The sequence below is a fragment of the Doryrhamphus excisus genome, linkage group LG5 (assembly GCF_037039965.1).
Source record: "Doryrhamphus excisus strain RoL-2023G ecotype Guam linkage group LG5, RoL_Dexc_Guam_v1.1, whole genome shotgun sequence".
NCBI lineage: Eukaryota > Metazoa > Chordata > Actinopteri > Syngnathiformes > Syngnathidae > Doryrhamphus > Doryrhamphus excisus.
In genome coordinates this window covers 19,967,647-19,988,686 of record NC_136361.1, presented here as the reverse complement: position 1 = coordinate 19,988,686, position 21,040 = coordinate 19,967,647, and the positions used below count along the sequence as shown (strand labels likewise).

The 21,040-nt window shown below is 42.0% G+C and overlaps 1 protein-coding gene across 1 annotated transcript in view; it reads left to right on the top strand.

Moving 5' to 3' along the window:
- Window positions 1-21,040, top strand: part of oxr1a (oxidation resistance 1a) — a 115,587-nt gene that overhangs the window by 11,756 nt on the left and 82,791 nt on the right. Inside the window, exon 2 of the mRNA XM_058053867.2 lies at window positions 422-508. Within this exon, the coding sequence (XP_057909850.2) occupies window positions 492-508 (17 nt within the window). The 5' untranslated portion in view covers window positions 422-491. The remainder of the gene's footprint in view (window positions 1-421; window positions 509-21,040) is intronic.

Here is a 21,040-nt window from a genome sequence, read left to right as displayed (position 1 = left end):
CTCACACCCATTATGGAAGGTATAGCATAGGAGGGCTCTGTTTGGCAGACTGTACCACCTAGTAGTATGCGGGGTACTGACTCAGGAATGCAAAATTAGGGTTTAATTTCTTGTCTTAGCTTCAGAGCCAATTGATCCATTCATGTTTATAATAGTCGCTGCTGTGATAATGTACTAAAAAAAGAATTGCTGTATTGGTTTCTACTGTATTGTTGTGCTTGCAGTGTTCTGCCGTGCTCAGTGCCTCCTGCTAAGGCCAGTCAATTTGAATAGCTCAGTTGGAGGCCTGCTAATGGAGGTTGCTGAGGTCAGCATGACTGAGTAATGCAGAAAACCTCAGGGCAAAATGACTGTGATGCTGAGAATCTCACCCATATCTTTCTCTTTCTTCTTCTTTTTTTTTGTGTTTGCTCGTCTGCAGGTTTGAGAAGTAAACATCAAGTGTAGATCAACTTAACAGCTCTGAGAAGGAGAAGGAAGACGCCGCCAACATGTTTAGCACCAAAAGGTCAGCATAATGTTAATTTTTCTATGTAAGCATAGGAGATCACTTGGCAACTTCATCCACAGCATATGCATAAGCTATACATGTATAATGCTGTTTATTTATAGCTGCTACAGCTGCTAATCCCTCAATCGTGTGTACAGTACTTCATTCAGACATTATGTGATGTTCCATAAGCCCAGGTTAGTCTTCTGTGTCCTCATGTGTACATTTTCTATTTTTAATGCGGCTTTGTGTGTTTGCATACATCATTTATGTCTTTGGCGTTTCTGGATGTCGCCTGTGAGCTAGAAACCGCTTATGCAGCGTGTGTGAAGTGGACTATATGTTGTTGTTGTTACCTCTACCAGGAGAGTTTGGGTTGATGTTTTTATGTTGTCCTGTTTGTGCACCTCCGGTGTATCATCCAGCAGATAAATTGGAGTGGACAATAGGGGGCATATCACTCGGGTTGGGGGCATGGTTTAGTACAAGTGTTGGCAGCAAAAAAAAAAAAAAGAAGTTCCTGCTTTTGATATTTATTCTGTTGTGAGCTGGTGGAGAAATGAAGACCTTCTTCGGAGCAAGATAGCTTGGTGACCTCGACGTGATCCAATGTGGCAGTTAACACAAAAACACAAAATGAATAAAAATAACCTTACCGACGGCTGCACAGCGAGTGGTTAGCACGCAGGCCTCACAGCGAGGAGACCTGAATTCAATTCCTCGGCCATCTTTATGCATGTTCTCCCCATGCATGCGTGGGTTTTCTCCAGTTTCCTCCCACATTCCAAAAACATGCTAGGTTAATTAGCGACTCCAAATTGTCCATAGGTATGAATGTGAGTGTGAATGGTTGTTTGTCTATATGTGCCCTGTGATTGGCTGGCGACCGGTCCAGGGTGTACCCCGCCTCTCGCCCGAAGACAGCTGGGATAGGCTCCAGCACCTAATTACCTTACCGACTTTACCTCCTCCAACTAATTTGTAATTGTTTTACATTAGGATGCACAATACTGTTATACACACTTTTATATCTATTATTTTTAAAATTTAGATTGAATTGTAGTTTGTGGGAGACGAATGAAAAACACAAACTTGCTTTTCACAAACTCTCCTCAAATATGCCAAATTTCATGTACAAAAGTGCTGGTGATTGGGCCCCTGGTCTTTTTTTGCATCTGGTTTTAGGACAGCTTCTTTGTGGGCTTTCAGGGTGTCATTTTGTTCCTTATTATCATGAGAATGAAAACTGGACTGTAAATTGTGGAGCCGCAACATCTGCGTCATCGCTCACGTTTAAATCCCATTCAACTTTCCGGCATATTTCTGCCTCCTATGTAGGAAGCTTTTTTTGTCCTACTGGAGCGCTACAAGTGGTTATCCTATTCGTAGGGTACATGCTAATATAATACGTATATCTTGTCTTCAAAACACTAGTCATGTATCTAAGTTGTTCAAAATAAACACGTAGCATGTCCAGCTTTAAGATAGTGACACTATCACAAAATAGCAGACGCAGCAGCGGTACAACACAGCGGTGGCAGTGTGCCCTCCCATGCAGCCCACCACCACAGCTTCAAAATATCCTGAGGATACCCTTTTTTCCTGACCATTAATGGCGAAATACAGCCACCGGGGGGGGATACTGTAGTTCCAGTTTGCAGTTTGTCTCTGGTATTTTCTTGACATGTCAACACCATGAAAACAAAAAAAGGAATATGTTCCAGGATGATTATAATAACAATAATAATAATAATAATGACTGAATGCCTTCATGATGCTGCATCCAACATCCACCTGCCTCCTCACAGAGTGTGTGATCATCACACTGTGTGTGAGAAGATGATTAAAACAAGGCAGCACTTTGTCTTCCGGGAGCTGTCTCAGCACAGCAGATGACACCGATACGGTCAAAATGACTGTAATAGGTTGCTATCTGGAAATTCAAAGCCTCCAAATCGCATTCACGTTTTTTTTGCTGAATACGAAACAATTCATTTTTCTCCTTCTAAACTGCTGAATGAACCATAAAGTGTGGGAGGGAATCTGTGTCGCTGTCAGAGATTGCCTTTTGCTGGTGTGGCTTTATTTGTGAATTCCCAGTATTGGTTTTCCTCATGGATTCCCTCTGGCAATATCAAACATTTGTGTACAAAGCAGGAGTGTAATTAAACGTTCCGTTAATATTTGAAACTTAACAAAGCAAATTATGTTTTATACTGTACATAGTACAAAGATGTAGACAATACATCCAAAGCGTAATTTCTCTGTGCTTGTCATGGGGATTAAACCGGCTAATGAAATCTGTTTCACTCAAATTATTAAAATGGCGAGTGCAGCATTTCTACAGCTTGTTTTTGCCAACATGTGCTCATTAAAATGTAACTGGATTACCGTTGAACAGAGTGACACCGCCGTTATTTGTGATTTTGTTTATTCATCTAAAGTTTCCCTTGTAATGACTGCTCTTGCATGGTGCATTCATAAATCTGCCTCATTATAAAATAAGACATATATCCAATAGAATGCTGCTAGCCCACAAGTTGGTACAGGTGATTTATTTTCTGGTATATTTGGTCCACAATATACAAGAAATTCACTGTTTTCTTAAAGGGATAGTTCAGATTTTTTTATATGAAGTTGTATGAAACCCCCATTAGCAGTGAAATCCGTCAACAGCGACTCACTCCCCACTTCCTGTCTGTTGGATTTTGGTGCTGAGGAAAGTAGTTCCAGCTAGTTGCTGGGTACAGTTAAGTAAAGATCTCAAAAGCTTAATACACTTGCATCACAAAAATCAGTGTCGTATCACTTCGTGAATCCGCTTGTCTATAGTGGTTTAAAAAATGATACGTACTTGTATTTATCCGGGCTGTGACAACAAGGAATGTCGCCCCATAAATTCCATCGTTTTCCTGTCACGGACATTACTTTAGTTTCTTGCAATTGGCTTTAATGTGGGAACCATAGTGACTAGGGAGCAGGTTCGGGTATGAAGTAGACACTTTTGTGTGGGGGATTAGGTTCCTACACGCCCAGGACTTACTGGATATACTGTACGTGTTTTGAAGAGTTCTGCTGTTCCACTACCACAGGTAAGAACTAGCTCATTTGTGCCGCTAATTTGTTGTCACTGCACGAGCACCGAAGTACGGCATCCGTGTATTCCGGTTCATAAATATCCCTTTGACTTTGTGCTCAAAGGAATGTCGTCATCACTTGTTTTGTAGTCAGACGTGCAACTTTCACTATCCCAGCAGTAAACACTGTGAAACCGGTGAAGCAAATGTGCCTAACAATGGACAGGTGGGAGCACGTTGTGATGCAACGGCAGAGAAAATAATGCCAAGCGATTTGTGAGGTCTGATTTTTTTTTCGAGTAGGCATTATTTTTGAGAAGGGCTGAATGGTGGTTGAGCGGTTAGCATGCAGGTCTCACAGTTAGGTCCTGCCCGGACCCCTGATTAATGTGTGGTGGGTTTTGTCCACTTCCCGGACCAGGAAGGTGTCATTTAAACAACTTTAAAAAAAGGCGAAAAATCGACAGCCGCGGACCTGAAAAACGGGCAAAAAACGAAGCGTCAGAAAAGTGGGATTTTTTGCCTTCTTTAGGTCCTGCCGGGACCCCTGATTAATGTGTGGTGGGTTTTGTCCACTTCCCGGACCAGGAAGGTGTCATTTAAACAACTTTAAAAAAAGGCGAAAAATCGACAGCCGCGGACCTGAAAAACGGGCAAAAAACGAAGCGTCAGAAAAGTGGGATTTTTTGCCTTCTTTAGGTCCTGCCAGGACCCCTGATTAATCTGTGGTGGGTTTTGTCCACTTCCCGGACCAGGAAGGTGTCATTTAAACAACTCAAACAAAGGCGAAAAATCGACAGCCGCGGACCTGTAAAACGGGCAAAAAAACAAAGCGTCAGAAAAGTGGGATTTTTTGCCTTCTTTAGGTCCTGCCGGGACCCCTGATTAATGTGTGGTGGGATTTGTCCACCTCCCGAACCAGAAAAGTGTTGTTTTGGCACCTCAAAAAAGGAGAATTCACGACAGCCGCGGACCTGAAAAACGGGCAAAAAAACGAATCGTCAGAAAAGTGGGATTTTTTGCCTTCTTTAGGTCCTGCCAGGACCCCTGATTAATGTGTGGTGGGTTTTGTCCACTTCCCGGTCCAGGAAGGTGTCATTTAAACAACTCAAACAAAGGCGAAAAATCGACAGCCGTGGACCTGAAAAACGGGCAAAAAAACGAAGCGTCAGAAAAGTGGGATTTTTTGCCTTCTTTAGGTCCTGCCGGGACCCCTGATTAATGTGTGGTGGGATTTGTCCACCTCCTGAACCAGAAAAGTGTTGTTTTGGCACCTCAAAAAAGGAGAATTCACGACAGCCGCGGGACCTGAAAAACGGGCGAAAAAACAAAGCATCAGAAAAGTGGGATTTTTTTGCCTTCTTTAGGTCCTACCGGGACCCCTGATTAATGTGTGGTGGGTTTTGTCCACTTCCCGGACCAGGAAGGTGTCATTTAAACAACTTTAAAAAAAGGCGAAAAATCGACAGCCGCGGACCTGAAAAACGGGCAAAAAACGAAGCGTCAGAAAAGTGGGATTTTTTGCCTTCTTTAGGTCCTGCCGGGACCCCTGATTAATGTGTGGTGGGATTTGTCCACCTCCCGAACCAGAAAAGTGTTGTTTTGGCACCTCAAAAAAGGAGAATTCACGACAGCCGCGGACCTGAAAAACGGGCAAAAAAACGAATCGTCAGAAAAGTGGGATTTTTTGCCTTCTTTAGGTCCTGCCAGGACCCCTGATTAATGTGTGGTGGGTTTTGTCCACTTCCCGGACCAGGAAGGTGTCATTTAAACAACTCAAACAAAGGCGAAAAATCGACAGCCGCGGACCTGTAAAACGGGCAAAAAAACGAAGCGTCAGAAAAGTGGGATTTTTTGCCTTCTTTAGGTCCTGCCGGGACCCCTGATTAATGTGTGGTGGGATTTGTCCACCTCCCGAACCAGAAAAGTGTTGTTTTGGCACCTCAAAAAAGGAGAATTCACGACAGCCGCGGACCTGAAAAACGGGCAAAAAAACGAATCGTCAGAAAAGTGGGATTTTTTGCCTTCTTTAGGTCCTGCCAGGACCCCTGATTAATCTGTGGTGGGTTTTGTCCACTTCCCGGACCAGGAAGGTGTCATTTAAACAACTCAAACAAAGGCGAAAAATCGACAGCCGCGGACCTGTAAAACGGGCAAAAAAACAAAGCGTCAGAAAAGTGGGATTTTTTGCCTTCTTTAGGTCCTGCCGGGACCCCTGATTAATGTGTGGTGGGATTTGTCCACCTCCCGAACCAGAAAAGTGTTGTTTTGGCACCTCAAAAAAGGAGAATTCACGACAGCCGCGGACCTGAAAAACGGGCAAAAAAACGAATCGTCAGAAAAGTGGGATTTTTTGCCTTCTTTAGGTCCTGCCAGGACCCCTGATTAATGTGTGGTGGGTTTTGTCCACTTCCCGGTCCAGGAAGGTGTCATTTAAACAACTCAAACAAAGGCGAAAAATCGACAGCCGTGGACCTGAAAAACGGGCAAAAAAACGAAGCGTCAGAAAAGTGGGATTTTTTGCCTTCTTTAGGTCCTGCCGGGACCCCTGATTAATGTGTGGTGGGATTTGTCCACCTCCTGAACCAGAAAAGTGTTGTTTTGGCACCTCAAAAAAGGAGAATTCACGACAGCCGCGGGACCTGAAAAACGGGCGAAAAAACAAAGCATCAGAAAAGTGGGATTTTTTTGCCTTCTTTAGGTCCTACCGGGACCCCTGATTAATGTGTGGTGGGTTTTGTCCACTTCCCGGACCAGGAAGGTGTCATTTAAACAACTTTAAAAAAAGGCGAAAAATCGACAGCCGCGGACCTGAAAAACGGGCAAAAAACGAAGCGTCAGAAAAGTGGGATTTTTTGCCTTCTTTAGGTCCTGCCGGGACCCCTGATTAATGTGTGGTGGGATTTGTCCACCTCCCGAACCAGAAAAGTGTTGTTTTGGCACCTCAAAAAAGGAGAATTCACGACAGCCGCGGACCTGAAAAACGGGCAAAAAAACGAATCGTCAGAAAAGTGGGATTTTTTGCCTTCTTTAGGTCCTGCCAGGACCCCTGATTAATGTGTGGTGGGTTTTGTCCACTTCCCGGACCAGGAAGGTGTCATTTAAACAACTCAAACAAAGGCGAAAAATCGACAGCCGCGGACCTGTAAAACGGGCAAAAAAACGAAGCGTCAGAAAAGTGGGATTTTTTGCCTTCTTTAGGTCCTGCCGGGACCCCTGATTAATGTGTGGTGGGATTTGTCCACCTCCCGAACCAGAAAAGTGTTGTTTTGGCACCTCAAAAAAGGAGAATTCACGACAGCCGCGGACCTGAAAAACGGGCAAAAAAACGAATCGTCAGAAAAGTGGGATTTTTTGCCTTCTTTAGGTCCTGCCAGGACCCTTGATTAATGTGTGGTGGGTTTTGTCCACTTCCCGGACCAGGAAGGTGTCATTTAAACAACTCAAACAAAGGCGAAAAATCGACAGCCGCGGACCTGAAAAACGGGCAAAAAAACGAAGCGTCAGAAAAGTGGGATTTTTTGCCTTCTTTAGGTCCTGCCGGGACCCCTGATTAATGTGTGGTGGGTTTTGTCCACTTCCCGGACCAGGAAGGTGTCATTTAAACAACTCAAACAAGAACCAAGTTCAATTCCACCCTCGGCCATCTCTGTGTGGAGTTTGCATGTTCTCCCTGTGCATGTGTGGGTTTTCTCCGGGTACTCCGGTTTCCTCCCACATTCCAAAAACATTAACGTTAATTAGCAACTCCAAATTAAATTGTCCATAGGTATGAATGTGAGTGTGAATGGTTGTTTGTCTGTTGTTTGCACCCCGCCTCTCGCCCGAAGACAGCTGGGATAGGTTCCAGCACCCCCACGATCCTCATGATGATAAGCGTTAGAATGTTGTTTGAGAAGCCAAACCCTTTACTTAACCGTCCCCTGGAACTACACATCATATTTGAGAGGTTATACTCGAGATATCATAGTATTGACATTACAGTATTGCAGCGAAAATATGTCTTCTTTATTGGATGACTCATTCACACATTAACAAAAATAAATGTCCGTGATGTCCTTGGCTTACTCTTGTAAAGGCATGACACAACGGTAACTCCTCATCAGCCCCACATGCTTACTGTGATCAATGTCATATCCTCATCATTGTAATTAAGCTCATGATGAACAAAATATCAGCTCTGACATTGACGCCCCACTACTCTTGACTTTCATATGGAGTAATTGGATATCTAACTGTCTTTACCCCTGAGCTGTTGATCGACATTAAGGTGCTTTGGACTTGATGATTTATGTATGCAGAGGGAAGCAAATGCTGTCTGGGGACCACGGTGCTCGCTGGGAAGTGTTAACCCCCTGCAAAGGCCTGCTGATCCAATCATTATTAACAAGCTGTCACCCCAACACTCCTTGGGCTGACCTTCGGGGTTTTGCGACAGTGTGGCTGTCTCGATCCATTTTGCAATTGTAAACTTTGTAATACAGGGTTTTAATTTTAATATATGTATAAATCTAGCTTTATTTCTGAAACACCTTAAAATAACAAGTGCTGTCCCATTGCGTATTTAGAAGCAAAATATGTGTCTGGTATTGAGTTGATAAGGGTTGCGCTGTCTTGTATTACCGTGAGAATCCAAAGCAGTGTGTAAAATGTCAATGTTATCAATGAATAACAGGACGCTTTATATGAAACGTTATGGGTAGACCTGTCCCCAGCCCCTTCTTTCGCTCTCACCAGATGAGAGCACACAATGGCAGAATTAACTGTTAATTCCTGGTGGTGTTTTGCTGTGTGCTTTGTAGCAGAGGGCGTGGGTCGATTCCTCCCACCAGGGTTGCGTCAAGAAGGGCATCCGGTGTAAACATTAAGCTAAATAAAGCATCATGGGATTTTCTGTCTGTGATGACGCCTATTGGGAAAAGTTGAAAGACTCTTATTTTACTCTGTTATTTTTTTTATATTGAGGTGTAGCAATTCCTCGAACAGTTGAGATTTTTTTCTTATTGCCCAACGCGCTTTCTGTCAGTTCGGTGTCCCATAGTTGGCATCTCGAATCTGGAAGCAATTGATCAAGTGACCCACCAACGCTCTACATAAAATGCGTTACAGTAATCCAGTTGCACACCAAACAAAAGCATAGATTATTGTTTCAGTGCATCGGGGTTTTATTCTTGCTTGTGCCGTCTAAAATATAAAAACTTAATTTACCAACTGCCCTGATCTTCCTGTCAAGTGCCAGCATGCAGAACTGCTGTGATCAGCTAAATTTTGATGAGCTAGTTAAACAAAACAGGAAGTGACAGCATCAGCCCGAGGACCTAAAACTCTGCAGTCAAGCAGGGACTCAAAATGTGTTGTGCTGACAAAGGGCATGCTAATGTCAATGCTCATACATGTTCCTAAGACTGAACAATTATGCTGGAGAAGCCCCGAAATATGTCACAGCAGGGAGCCAAGGCATAACTCTTGGCTCTGGTGGTGCCATTTATTACTGTTGCAATCCATTGTAGCGCTGATCTTGTTGTACTGGACAGCTGCACAAATGTTCGACACCAAAGAAGCATGAAACAAGATTATGTCGGGGTTACAAAACGTAAAGCGCTACCTACCCTCAGGAGCCTGTTACGAGTCGAAACATATTGCATCACATCCAAGGTCATTGGATAGCAGTTCAGTGTCATCCGGTGAAATGGGCGAAAGTGAGCCTGCTAACCATGAAAACAAACTAATTACATTTTAATACAATGTTATTTTAAAATAAACACAATTTTACTGGATTAGGTTCCCGGGTTCGATTTCCTATACCACTCCTCAAGATTGAGTGTTTTTCCACACGTATTTATGGCGGCTTTCCATAAATCAGAGAGGTTTCATGTGGTCATTTCTAATCTGGTTTACTTTATTTTTCATCTTTCTCGCACACCACTCTTTTAATCTGTAAAATGACATATGCAGAGTTTGTGTGTGATCAGATTAGTGCGCCATTAAAATCTTTGTAGAGGGGGTCCTTGACCAAGGCTCCAAGCCTCCAAATTGTACAACCCCATTACAGTCATCCCTCGTTTATCGTGATTAATTGGTTCCAGACTCGATTGTGATAGGGATTCAATATTAATAAAAGAATTTTTTTTTGAGCATAGAAAACCTGTTTATGACGTTTTTCAAAACATGGTTTAACATTATTAGAGCGCAGTAGACATCTAAATAGCACCCCTATAGTCAACTTTACACTCATACTACTTAATATAGTAAACATGATAAGCAATAATAAGACTATACAGCTATAATAACTCTGCATTAGCATCAGGAAAGTTAATTGTTGTTGTATCTCTAAACCAGAGGTAGGGAACCTATGGCTCGGGAGCCAGGTAGGGCTCTTTTGATGACTGTATCTGGCTCTCAAGCATTTCTTACCACAATAAAAATTTATTTTTTCTAACATTTTAAAGTAAACCATCACAGAAATGACTGTTAAAAATAATATTCAAAATCAACAACTTTCTTATGCATTTTAATTTGTCCATCTATATTCTGCTGCAATACGGCCAACCATATTTATCTTTCCTGATGATATTTTCCAGGTCAAACACCAAAACTTGATTATTACTGGGTAATGCTGTAGTCTACCTCGGTCATTGAGATGTCAAAAAAACATGTAAATGTAAACTTTCCTCCTTTAGTCAAATAGCTAAAGCTGCCGAACCAAGCCTTCTGACAAAGATGGCCAAAAGAATGAAATACGTCTACGGAGTACGGTGCAAAACTATGCAGCAGCAGAAGTTGTATTAATGGCAACAAGTATTTGATTTATTATTAGACACTGCGCTGCTCATGAAAGTGTGCTGGCCACACCCCATTGGCGTGGGGTAGTGTGCCTGGTCTACGTAATTAGAGCCCATTATCTAAAACTGTTGGTCTTACATAAAAATGCACACATTTTATTGCATTCAATGTTTAAAAAAATGTATATGGCTCTCACAGATACACATTTTAAAATATCTGGCCTTCATGGCTCTCTTCGCCAAAAAGGTTCCCGACCCCTGCTCTAAACTAATGTGAGTCGATTGCACGGCATTAAAAAAAAAAAATCAGTTTATATCATACAGTACATGTATCAGCCTATCATCCATCATCACGATGACGTTTATTACTTCAGTGATATACAGGACAACATTAATCTGCCATAAATAGACTTACTCTCCGACAATACCGCTAGCTTTGTTTACACGTTTATCTTGTGTGTAGTCCACAGGATCCCAGAGTCATGAATTAATTATTTTGATATTATTAGTTGATTATTTTTTTGTAGGCAACATTAGTTGAGGAATTGATCAATCAGTATAACCAGAGTCAAAATTTGTCCCCTCCTCTTTTTATTTGGATGTCTCTCTCCGACTCTCTGCCTCCTCCTCTGCTTCGTTCCCTCTCTCCTCTCATCCTCCTGTGGGATAGATAGTTTCCAGCTCTGCTTGGTGCATCAGCTGGTGTCCTGGGAGACGGCTAAGCCTGGGGGCAGCAGCGAAGAAGAGTTAAATTAGCGTTTCATTTCATTACTCACTTTAAAACACCGGGAGTAGCAGCCACAGTTGTTGTTAATGTCATCATGAGGATGAACTCAGCCCAGCCAGTGGCAACCTCTGTAGCCCCATCACAGCAGGACACAGGACACAGGACCGATCAAATGTACAAAATCTACTTATTACATGAATCAATTTGGTATTCATGAACTGTTTTTTTCCGAAGTGAGGCTGAACTATTATGTCATGCAAACAGCTTGTCCTTGAAGTAAAGAGAGCACCTCAGGGTGGTTGGCTCTATGTTGAGTGTGTTATTTAACTGGAGCAAGAATGCCACTGCTTCATAGTTGGCCTGCTTCTGGAACAGCTCAGCATTTCTGAGGTTATTAAAAGTTTTACATAAGAGTGAATTATTCATTCATTCATTTATTTTTCACCGCTTATCCTCACAAGGGTCGCGGGAGGGCTGGAGCCTATGCCAGCTGTCTTCGGGCGAGAGGCGGGGTACATCCTGGACTGGTCGCCAGCCAATCGCAGGGCACATATAGACAAACAACCATTCACACTCACATTCGAAATCGGAGAACCCGGAGAAAACCCACGCATGCATGGGGAGAACTTGCAAACTCCACACAGAGGGAGGAATCGAACTCGGGTGTCCTCACTGTGCGGTCTGTGTGCTAACCACTAACCACTCCACCATACAGCCTAAGACTGAATTATAACAAATAATTAAATGACTTAAAATTCTTTTAATCGGTCAAAAAAATGCACCATGAAGATGAATGACTCATTTAAACCATTCCAACTCCATCCAGATTTGTTGGTCGGGCTTTGATTCATCACAAAAACAAGGAGGGAGTGTTAGGTAACGTAGCTGTGTCCTGTGTCCTTGCCCTATGCATGTAAAACATCAACTAAAAATAATTTAATGCATTAGAATAACGAAACAAGGTCAAGTTTAGTAACAGGGTGGACATACGCAACTGTGCTAATGAGGTATTGTGCACTGGGAGACTGTTCCAAAGTCAGACAAAAAATTCCTGTTGTTTATGTTCATGATTTCCTGGTTATGTAATACAAAGGTCAATAACCCAAGTATATTACTAATGGATTATGCCATAACTTATTAATCGGGTAATAGGAATAAAATTTAGAAAATTCTGTATTCCTCTCAGTATGGTTTAAGTTCTCAGTTCTCAGGAAAAAAAACTACTTTGACAAGTGTATACAGTATTTCACTGTTGAAGACGGAAGAAGTAGCCCCAACACCAACAAAGAAGAACCGTCAATCGCCAACATCGAAGTGGCTACAATGTTTGTAAACATCTTTTGTGAAAGTTGACTCTAATAGACACTAGATACTAAACGGAATGGTAAAAGGCATTCATTCATTCATTCATTCATTCATTTTCTACCACTTTTTCCTCACAAGGGTCGCGGGGGTGCTGGAGCCTATCCCAGCTGTCTTTGGGCGAGAGGCGGGGTACACCCTGGACTGGTCACCAGCCAATCACAGGGCACATATAGACAAACAACCATTCACACTCACATTCATACCTATGGACAATTTGGAGTCGCTAATTAACCTAGCATGTTTTTGGAATGTGGGAGGAAACCGGAGTACCCGGAGAAAACCCACGCATGCACGGGGAGAACATGCAAAACTCCACACAGAGATGGCCGAGGGTGGAATTGAACCCCGGTCTCCTAACTGTGAGGTCTGCGCGGTAAAAGGAATTCTTCAAATTCAAATGATACCTAAACCTACAGCTAATACCACAGAAATAACGGAAATTTACATATAAAATAAACAACATACATGGTCTCAGGATTGACCCCTGAGGTACTCCTCAACTATATTCAGGCATGATGTATGTTCTCTAAACTTAACTTTGATTTGAATCATTAAGCAAAAGCACTGATTATTATAATGTTCTACTATTATCCATTATACATTTTAGTAAGTTCTTCAAGTAACATGCACAAAGGATTCCTGATCATGTTCTAATTAACCAAATGTACCATTTAGATCCGGGTAGTAAGCTTTTAGTCATGCCCCTTATTCCCATGACAGTATTTCAACCATTCAGGAGCCTAATAGTGGCAAGCCATGTATTACAATATGTGTGGGTCACACGCGGATGGAAAGCTTAATGTAGATTTGCCATGCATAGTGTTACATTAGGATTCATACCGTTGGTACTAATGCGAACCCTAAACATTTTATATAAACATTAATTGGTTTTTCACTGTCTGGACGCAACTCAATTGAATGATGTGAAGAGTATGGCTTCTACAAAGGTGAGGATAAACGGAGGGATGAGATTCTCACCATCATATATTTATTCTGTCTCTGCATGCCGTGCTTCTGAAATTGAGACATCCATATTTGATATCCTGCCCATGTTTGTGGGAGAGAATCTCTCTTTTTCGGTGTCTTACTTAGACCTGTTCATCTTTTTCCATCATGCAAATTATCTGTTTGCAATGTGGGGCCCTTGAAATCATTCCGCCCGATGCAGAAAAATCTATGAATTCCATTTTGAAATACATGCCAAACAACAATTGAGGGGCTGGTTTTGCTCAAGTCCTGAATTCGATTGCGTCAGGAAGATGCAGTCACTGTTGCCATAAATTAGGGTTGGGCGATATTTTTTAATATATCGATACAGAGTCTTCCAATGATAAGAAAATGACTTATACCGGTGTAATTGATAACTGTAAACAAGCCGTGGCAGACAGTGATACACAAGATGAATGAAAGGCTGTCATGGGTTGCCAGCGTTGACTGGATTTTTTGTTTCCTCCCTTAATAATATATTTTTTTTAATTTAAAGGAGAACTACTACGCTCCTTTTTCAGCCCTTTGTAGTGAGTTGTGGACTCCTATAGAGCAGTTACAAACCACAGAAAGTGCTCTAGTTCTTCCAGAATCTGTACCTATTCAGCTGTATTACTTTGGATTTTGTGGTTCCCGTGAAAACGGTCTGTTTTTGTTAGGGATGTCTGATAATTATCGGTCCAACATCCGCATAAAAATGCGATATTGGTTGATATATGTATTGGGTTTTTTTTTTTTTTAGGGTTAGGGTTAGGGTTAGGGTTTAAATCGATATTAAATAAATGCTTCATACAAGACGTGTGTTTATTCCACCACAGAAGTTATGTTACATATATCAGTATGAGAATTGGACAATATCAACGTATCGGTTTTTGGCAAAAAAGCCAATATCGGATATCCCTAGTTGATGTATTCAACCCACGGCCCGCCTTCAGGAAAACATGCTATAAAATATGAAATCATTAAGCGATAAACACTTATTCACATCACTGTATATGTGTGTTTGTGTGTGTAAGAGGTAGATGTGTGTTACAATGTATTCATGTGCTTGCTTATGCAAAACATATATTAAATGGGACGTCCTTTATGTACCCTTCGCATGGTTGACATTTGAAAGCAACATATAGTCCATTATAGTCAGCCAAGTTGCATAATATCCACTTCTAGGCCTAAAGCCAAAGGACACGAGGCCAGAATTATTATAAAAGGTCATCTGGTCTAACAGAGTATGCTACATACGCACCGTTATGTACATGAATCAGAAAAAGAACTCAGTATGTTGTGTCAGTATCGTCTCTTGGCATCTGGATGTCGTGAATTTTAATTGAAATAAACTAAAGTAGCTCGTAGATAAGCTCAGCTTCTGGGTAAAAACAGTAATCAGTCACATAACACGCAGAGTCAGAGCTATACTAGTAAAGCGCATGAGTCAGAGCATGTAAGACATTTAGTCCCCTTTTTTTTTTGTACCTCCTGTTGTTTGCACTGAATGTTGCCTTAGATAATCTTTGATGACTCATGCTGGAGGAAACAACTCTGAATTTTATAGCGCAAGAAAGAGACAAAACAGAGATCCTCTCAGCTCAAAGGTGTGAGAGAGGAAATCCACCCATTTGCAATACCTGAGTATTTGCTTGCACATGTTATTGTCGGACAATTATTATGTTACATTTCTAGGTGGGATTTGTTACGTCCGCAGCTCATTACTGATGCATTTCCCGCTGTCCACCAATAGGGGCCAGTAGGGCAGTGATTAATGTACTCTTCGGCATGTTGACATTTTGCCACTCTTGTAGCTTCCATTACAAACACATTGGACTGGTTTCACTATTATTATGTAAGCCATTTCTAAATATATATCCGACAAGATTAATATCTGCTCTGAGAATGAATTTTGATGTGGCCTAAACCTATTTATGTAATGTTTGCCCCCCCCTCCTCCTCCCTTCTCTCCCCCTTCTTGCACACAGCCGCTGCAGGCCTCGGTCTTCCTGATTAAAAGCCTGTTCTCCAATGCTCCCTCGTCACAGGCTTTACTCAATACATCACAGAGAGGTGCAGATAAAGCTCTTTGCACTCCAAATTGCCAGCAGACAATTTATGTTTGCGTTTACAACAAATATCTGAGATTTTATGAATTACTAAGTCCGGTTCTGCGTATAGTACGGCTACAAATCAGGGCGAGGACAGTTAATCAGTTGGGGAAAATACGAAAGATACATCACAATAACATCAACATAAGGAGAGATTTCTTTTGGTTTCAAGGCCCTTTGCCATTTTTCTCTTTCATAGCCTGTTGTCATCATGCTGAACCTTATACTGTTAGTATTTCACTCCCGGAAGTACCTTTTTAGGCTACATTTTTGCTTGGGTGGGACACTCAACGGTGGTTGTGTAACCTTGACATAGCACAATTCTATCACTGGTTACCCTAGAATCCAGTTATCACTGTTTTGAGGGTACATGATTATTGGACTAGGGATTTAATGATCATTTATGATAAAAACTATTGACTGTGATTGACAAGCACACTTTGATAAATCAATTTCCGAGAACAGCAGCAACAGAGGATGCTCGTGCACAGTTTGCAATGCTCATGAAAACATGGCGGAGGGAAACATGGCCGCAAACAACGTTCCTGAGAAGAACAGGTTCTGATATCCGGACATATTTTGGATTTGCAAAAGTATTTTGACAAATTTGAAAAATGGAAGACAACAACCAATCAGCAGAAAATGCCCCCCCCCCCCCAAAAAAATGGTGCTAACAATATGATGAGACATCTCTGTGACCACCATGCCCATATTTTAGCAAGTGTAACGTAAGTGAACATCTTATTGGTCACTCAATTTTGCGGAATGATACAATATTTTTTTCACATGCAAAACTGTACGATAACCAAGACAATGTTGGAAAACCAAGGCAAAATTTGAATGCACATGTAACATGATAAAAGATATACTGTACTTGTATGCATATGCAACTTTTCCCCTCATTGCAAATTTATACATTTATACATCTGCGTCAACAAAAAAAATGGCCGCCTTTCAGAAACCGCTCATTATTCAAACCAAGCAAGTGGCTAGTTTGGACATGGTTAACTTCACACCGAATTGTCCAACAAGAGACCAAGCCGTGTAGTATTGATGATCAAGCTTCCTTTAAGTGGCTTTAGTTGTTGCTTTTTGTTTTTTTAACAATTCCCCCTACTCAAACGATTTACACCCGAGCAAGGTCATCAGTATTCAGCTGTGTTTGTCTTTCAGGAAAGCATTACAGAGCACAGCCATTTGTCACCCACTGTTCAGAAACGACATTATGAACCACCTGACTCGACTTCCCTCAGAATACAGATCAGCCTGTCCGTGCGGCATGACTCAAAATACTTCAGGATGACGGTGTCATATTCCCAACAAGGAATTGGAACTATTTCAACTTCTTTTCAAGCAAAGTGTCCCATAGATGGTAAATGTGTTCTTTACGGAACCTGACGAGTCTAAGACAACATCAGCTATATGACCAAAAAAAGATCAGTATTTAATATACTGGGAAGGGATAAATCAATGGTTAGGGAACACAAGTCAGTGGATGTCCCAAGCTGGATTCAGTCGACTATACTTAATGCTTGATAACACCTTTGATCCTAGACAAGAGCTACTTGATAGTTTACATTCAAGTACTGTCAGCCCAAGTAGCTCTATTTGTGCAATGAAGACAAATGGACCTATTTCTCATGCTTCTTTGATTGTATGAGCATCCCTTTTAGAGTAAAGGGAATTTTAAAAAGCCTTCTTGTGCAGCATTTTACTGTTTTCTCCAACATCAGCAATCGCTTTGTCAGTGTCGTGTATTTGTTAACTCAAAGACAATTTGCAATCAGTTGAAGCTGCATTTTGTAGACTCACATCTACAGTGCTTGTCAATCAAATGAAGACCGACTTCAGTTTAACAGATTTTATTGGTTCGAGCCAACAGCAAGATGATATCCAACTTGTACGGAAATCCATCCATCCAGCTTCTTCCGCTTACCTGAGGTCAAGTTGCAGACTTGCCTCTCCTCGGCCAAGTCTTCCGGGGTGGAACCCTGATGTGTTCCCATCCTAACCAGATGCGAAAACCATCCGAGCTGCCTCCTCTCAACATGGAGGAGCAGCTTGGAGAGGACCCCACTTTGTTCATGACCTTGTTCTTTCCGTCACTACCTCACGCTTGTGGTGAGGGTAGAAATGGAGAGAGACCGGTAAATCTTCTTCATCGCAATACACTCATGTAGAGTCCACATCACTGCCATTGTCACACACATCAATCTCCATCTTCTTTCTACCCCAAGATACTTGAACTTCTCCGCTTGGGGCCATCACCTTATCCCTGACCTTGAGAGGGCACTCCACCTTTTTCCAGTTGTGGACCGTGAAATGCTGATTTTCATCTCAGACCTCAATCCCTTGGCAGTGCCTACACATTCTGTCTGTAGTGGTTTTAACCAAAACCGGTGAAAAAGGGGCATACTTTCCAGAATCAAACCCTCACCAGAAGGTGAACCCCTAATGTACAGACACTGAGCCAGGGGGAAATAGGTCCACCCATACCTGTTCAGCATCTCCAGAGTAAAAGAGAGTCCAGCCCCTCTCAAGAAGAATCGTCCCAGAGCCCAAGCCCAATTCCAGCATATCCGTCTGGAACCTCTTGACCTCGCTCACTAGCTGCTTCTCCTTCATTACCAGAAAGGTGGTCTTCCATGTCCGTACATCTTTGCCACTACCGCTACCCACGGATACCGGCTCGGCTACAGTGGGCCCTGCCTCCGGTGTCTTTAAATGCATCCCGGATAAAGTAAAAAAAGATACATTACTGCCATGTTGACAGTAATGTGACACCTCACTGAGGCAGCATTTCACAATCTCTAAAAGTACTCAGAAGTCGTATTTTTTGCTCTTAAATGTGTCTTATAATTCCCTACCTTCGCTAGAAATGTGAAATGGAGTGTGGTTACGAGTACTAAACAATTCTAATAATTGTTGCTGTATAGATCATGTGATCTTCACTTGGTTTTAGATAGATAGTTTATTCATTCCCAAGAGAGGAATTCATGATTGACATATTGGAAAGCAAGCAAATCATTTTAGTTCATTAATTCATAATAATGAAAGGAATGATGACACACGTTTGGAACAGAAGGTGTGTCATTTTAGGTCTTTGAATGTCAGATGAGGAAGTCCAGTTTCTCATTTGTGATTCCTGTGCATGGTGGTAGAACAACATGCTGGTGGATAGGGGGCAGTATAAGCATGACTACCAAAGCCGCCATAATAATTGCATCATCACAAGTGTGGCGATTTGGGAGAGAGCGAGAGAGAGAGAGAGAGAGGGAGGGAGAGAGTGAGTGAGTGCTCACCACCCCACCCTTAGATGATTGGAATGTGAGTGAGGTGGAGGAGATATAACCGGGATTTGGGTTAGTTGTGGCCTGGAGGAGCAGAGCTGTCATACTGGAGTCAAGCCTTTACTCCGATTCAGCTGTCTTGGAAGTAGCATGTGTACCGCCACATTTGGGAGATTAATGTACGCGACACCTCCAGCGCATCTCCCCATATTCAGTTTTATTTGCAGTTCTGTTTGATGTGCAGTGTTCCAAACTTTATTGCACAAACACCTTGTCATTTTGTGTCACAGTAAATGTATTCCCTAGGGAAACTTAGTGGTGAGTCCAATGCCTGTCTCACCGAACAGTGGCCAATGTAGAATGCATTCAGTTATAGTGCTACATTTATTGTTTTCCATTTTTTTAGAGATTCAAAGCCTTTTGATGTTGATGTAGAAATTAGTTATCAAGGTTTCCCTCATCACAGCATTCTGACAAATGGAATCCCAATTCTGTGTGAGTGCTTTCAGCCTTTTACAGATTACGTCTGTGCTGAGTTGCCATCATATTAAATCGAACACTAATGCATTTTAGCACGCACACGTACAGTGATGGGCTCCAATCTTGTGCCCAGTCAGAGTGAACAAGAGCAGAGACTGAGTGACTCATCAGCAGATGGCTGAGTGTTGCACATCTCCGCCACCAGAAGCCCTTATGCTTTTACCACCTGGACCCAAAGTGACATGGCCTTGGAGGATGGCCACTCAGGAAATACACAGCAAGGACCAGGCACTATGACACACTCACCATGCGTGTGTGGTTCCCCCCCCCCCCCCCCTTCTAGAGTGGAACCTCCAAAGCCAACCACAATCCGTTCCGGGACACTGATTACATTTGTTTATATTTCAGTCATTGACATTTTTTTGGATGCACAAAAGCTGGAGATTTGTGGAGTTGCTACTGATGATAAACTTGACTCCTTTTACTGACTCAAGGTTTTAGGAGTTACTCATTGAAGTGAGTCGGGATTTTCAGTCGTCCCTCACAATATTGTGGTTTGATTATCGTTTCCTTGCTGCATTTTTTTTATTAATAAATTACGAAATTATCACTGTTTCATGGTAGACTATGGTCTGTATTATTAGTTAATATATAATTAGTTGAAAAAATACTATTCATATGGCATTCACTAGGCGGCAGTAATGCCATGTCATGTCAGCCATGGCATGTCCGACATGAGTGAAGAAAGTTCTCCTCCAATCTTGTGTGGAAGTGGTATGGTTTTTGCTTTTTAAGTTTACAAGAGATACACTCAGGGCTAACTGGTGAGCTTGTTACTTACTAGTTAACGGCCGTAAACAATAAATATATGAGTTTGAGTGGCTTGGCTTGTTGCCGTGATACATTTGGAGATGGACCAAACTTGATAAAGCCCCTTTCTACATAATTTCACTGTGGGAATCTACAGCATTATTCCACAATTGATTCCCTCTACTGACTCAAGATTTTAGGAGTTACTCATTGAAGTCAGTCAAGATTTTCAGTCGTCCCTCACAATATTGTAGTTGGATTATTGTTTCCTTGCTGCATTTTTTTTAATTAATGAATTACGAATTGATCACTGTTTCATGGTAGACTATGGTCTGTATTATTAGTTAATACTTATCTAAATACTATTGATATGGCATTCACTAGGCGGCAGTAATGCCATGTCATGTCAGCCATGGCATGTCCGACATGAGTGAAGAAAGTTCTCCTCCAATCTTGTGTGGAAGTGGTATGGTTTTGGCTTTTTAAGTTTACAAGAAATACACTCAGGGCTAACTGATGAGCTTGTTGCTTACTAGTTAACGGCCGTAAACAATAAATATATGAGTTTGAGTGGCATGGCTTGTTGCTGTGATACATTTGGATGTGGCAGATCTGTCTCATAAACGAATGGAAATGAACCAAACTTGATAAAAACCCGTTTCTACATCATTTTACTGTGGGAATCTACAGCATTATTCCACAGGTAATCTCATGCCAGAAGCATGAGTTTACCTTCGGGTGTTCTCTCTTCTTGCCACATCCAATATGGCAATGGTGTTGATTCAGCCGTCAGTGAGCCCAAGTCCAGAAACTAGCACATACTCGAGTCACTCATCCAGTCACAGAGCACATGCGCGGAAACTCGCAGATTGTCCTGCCTTGAATTATACCAATTACTGTGCTAAATAAATTAGCCCAGTGCCCCACACTCCTAATACG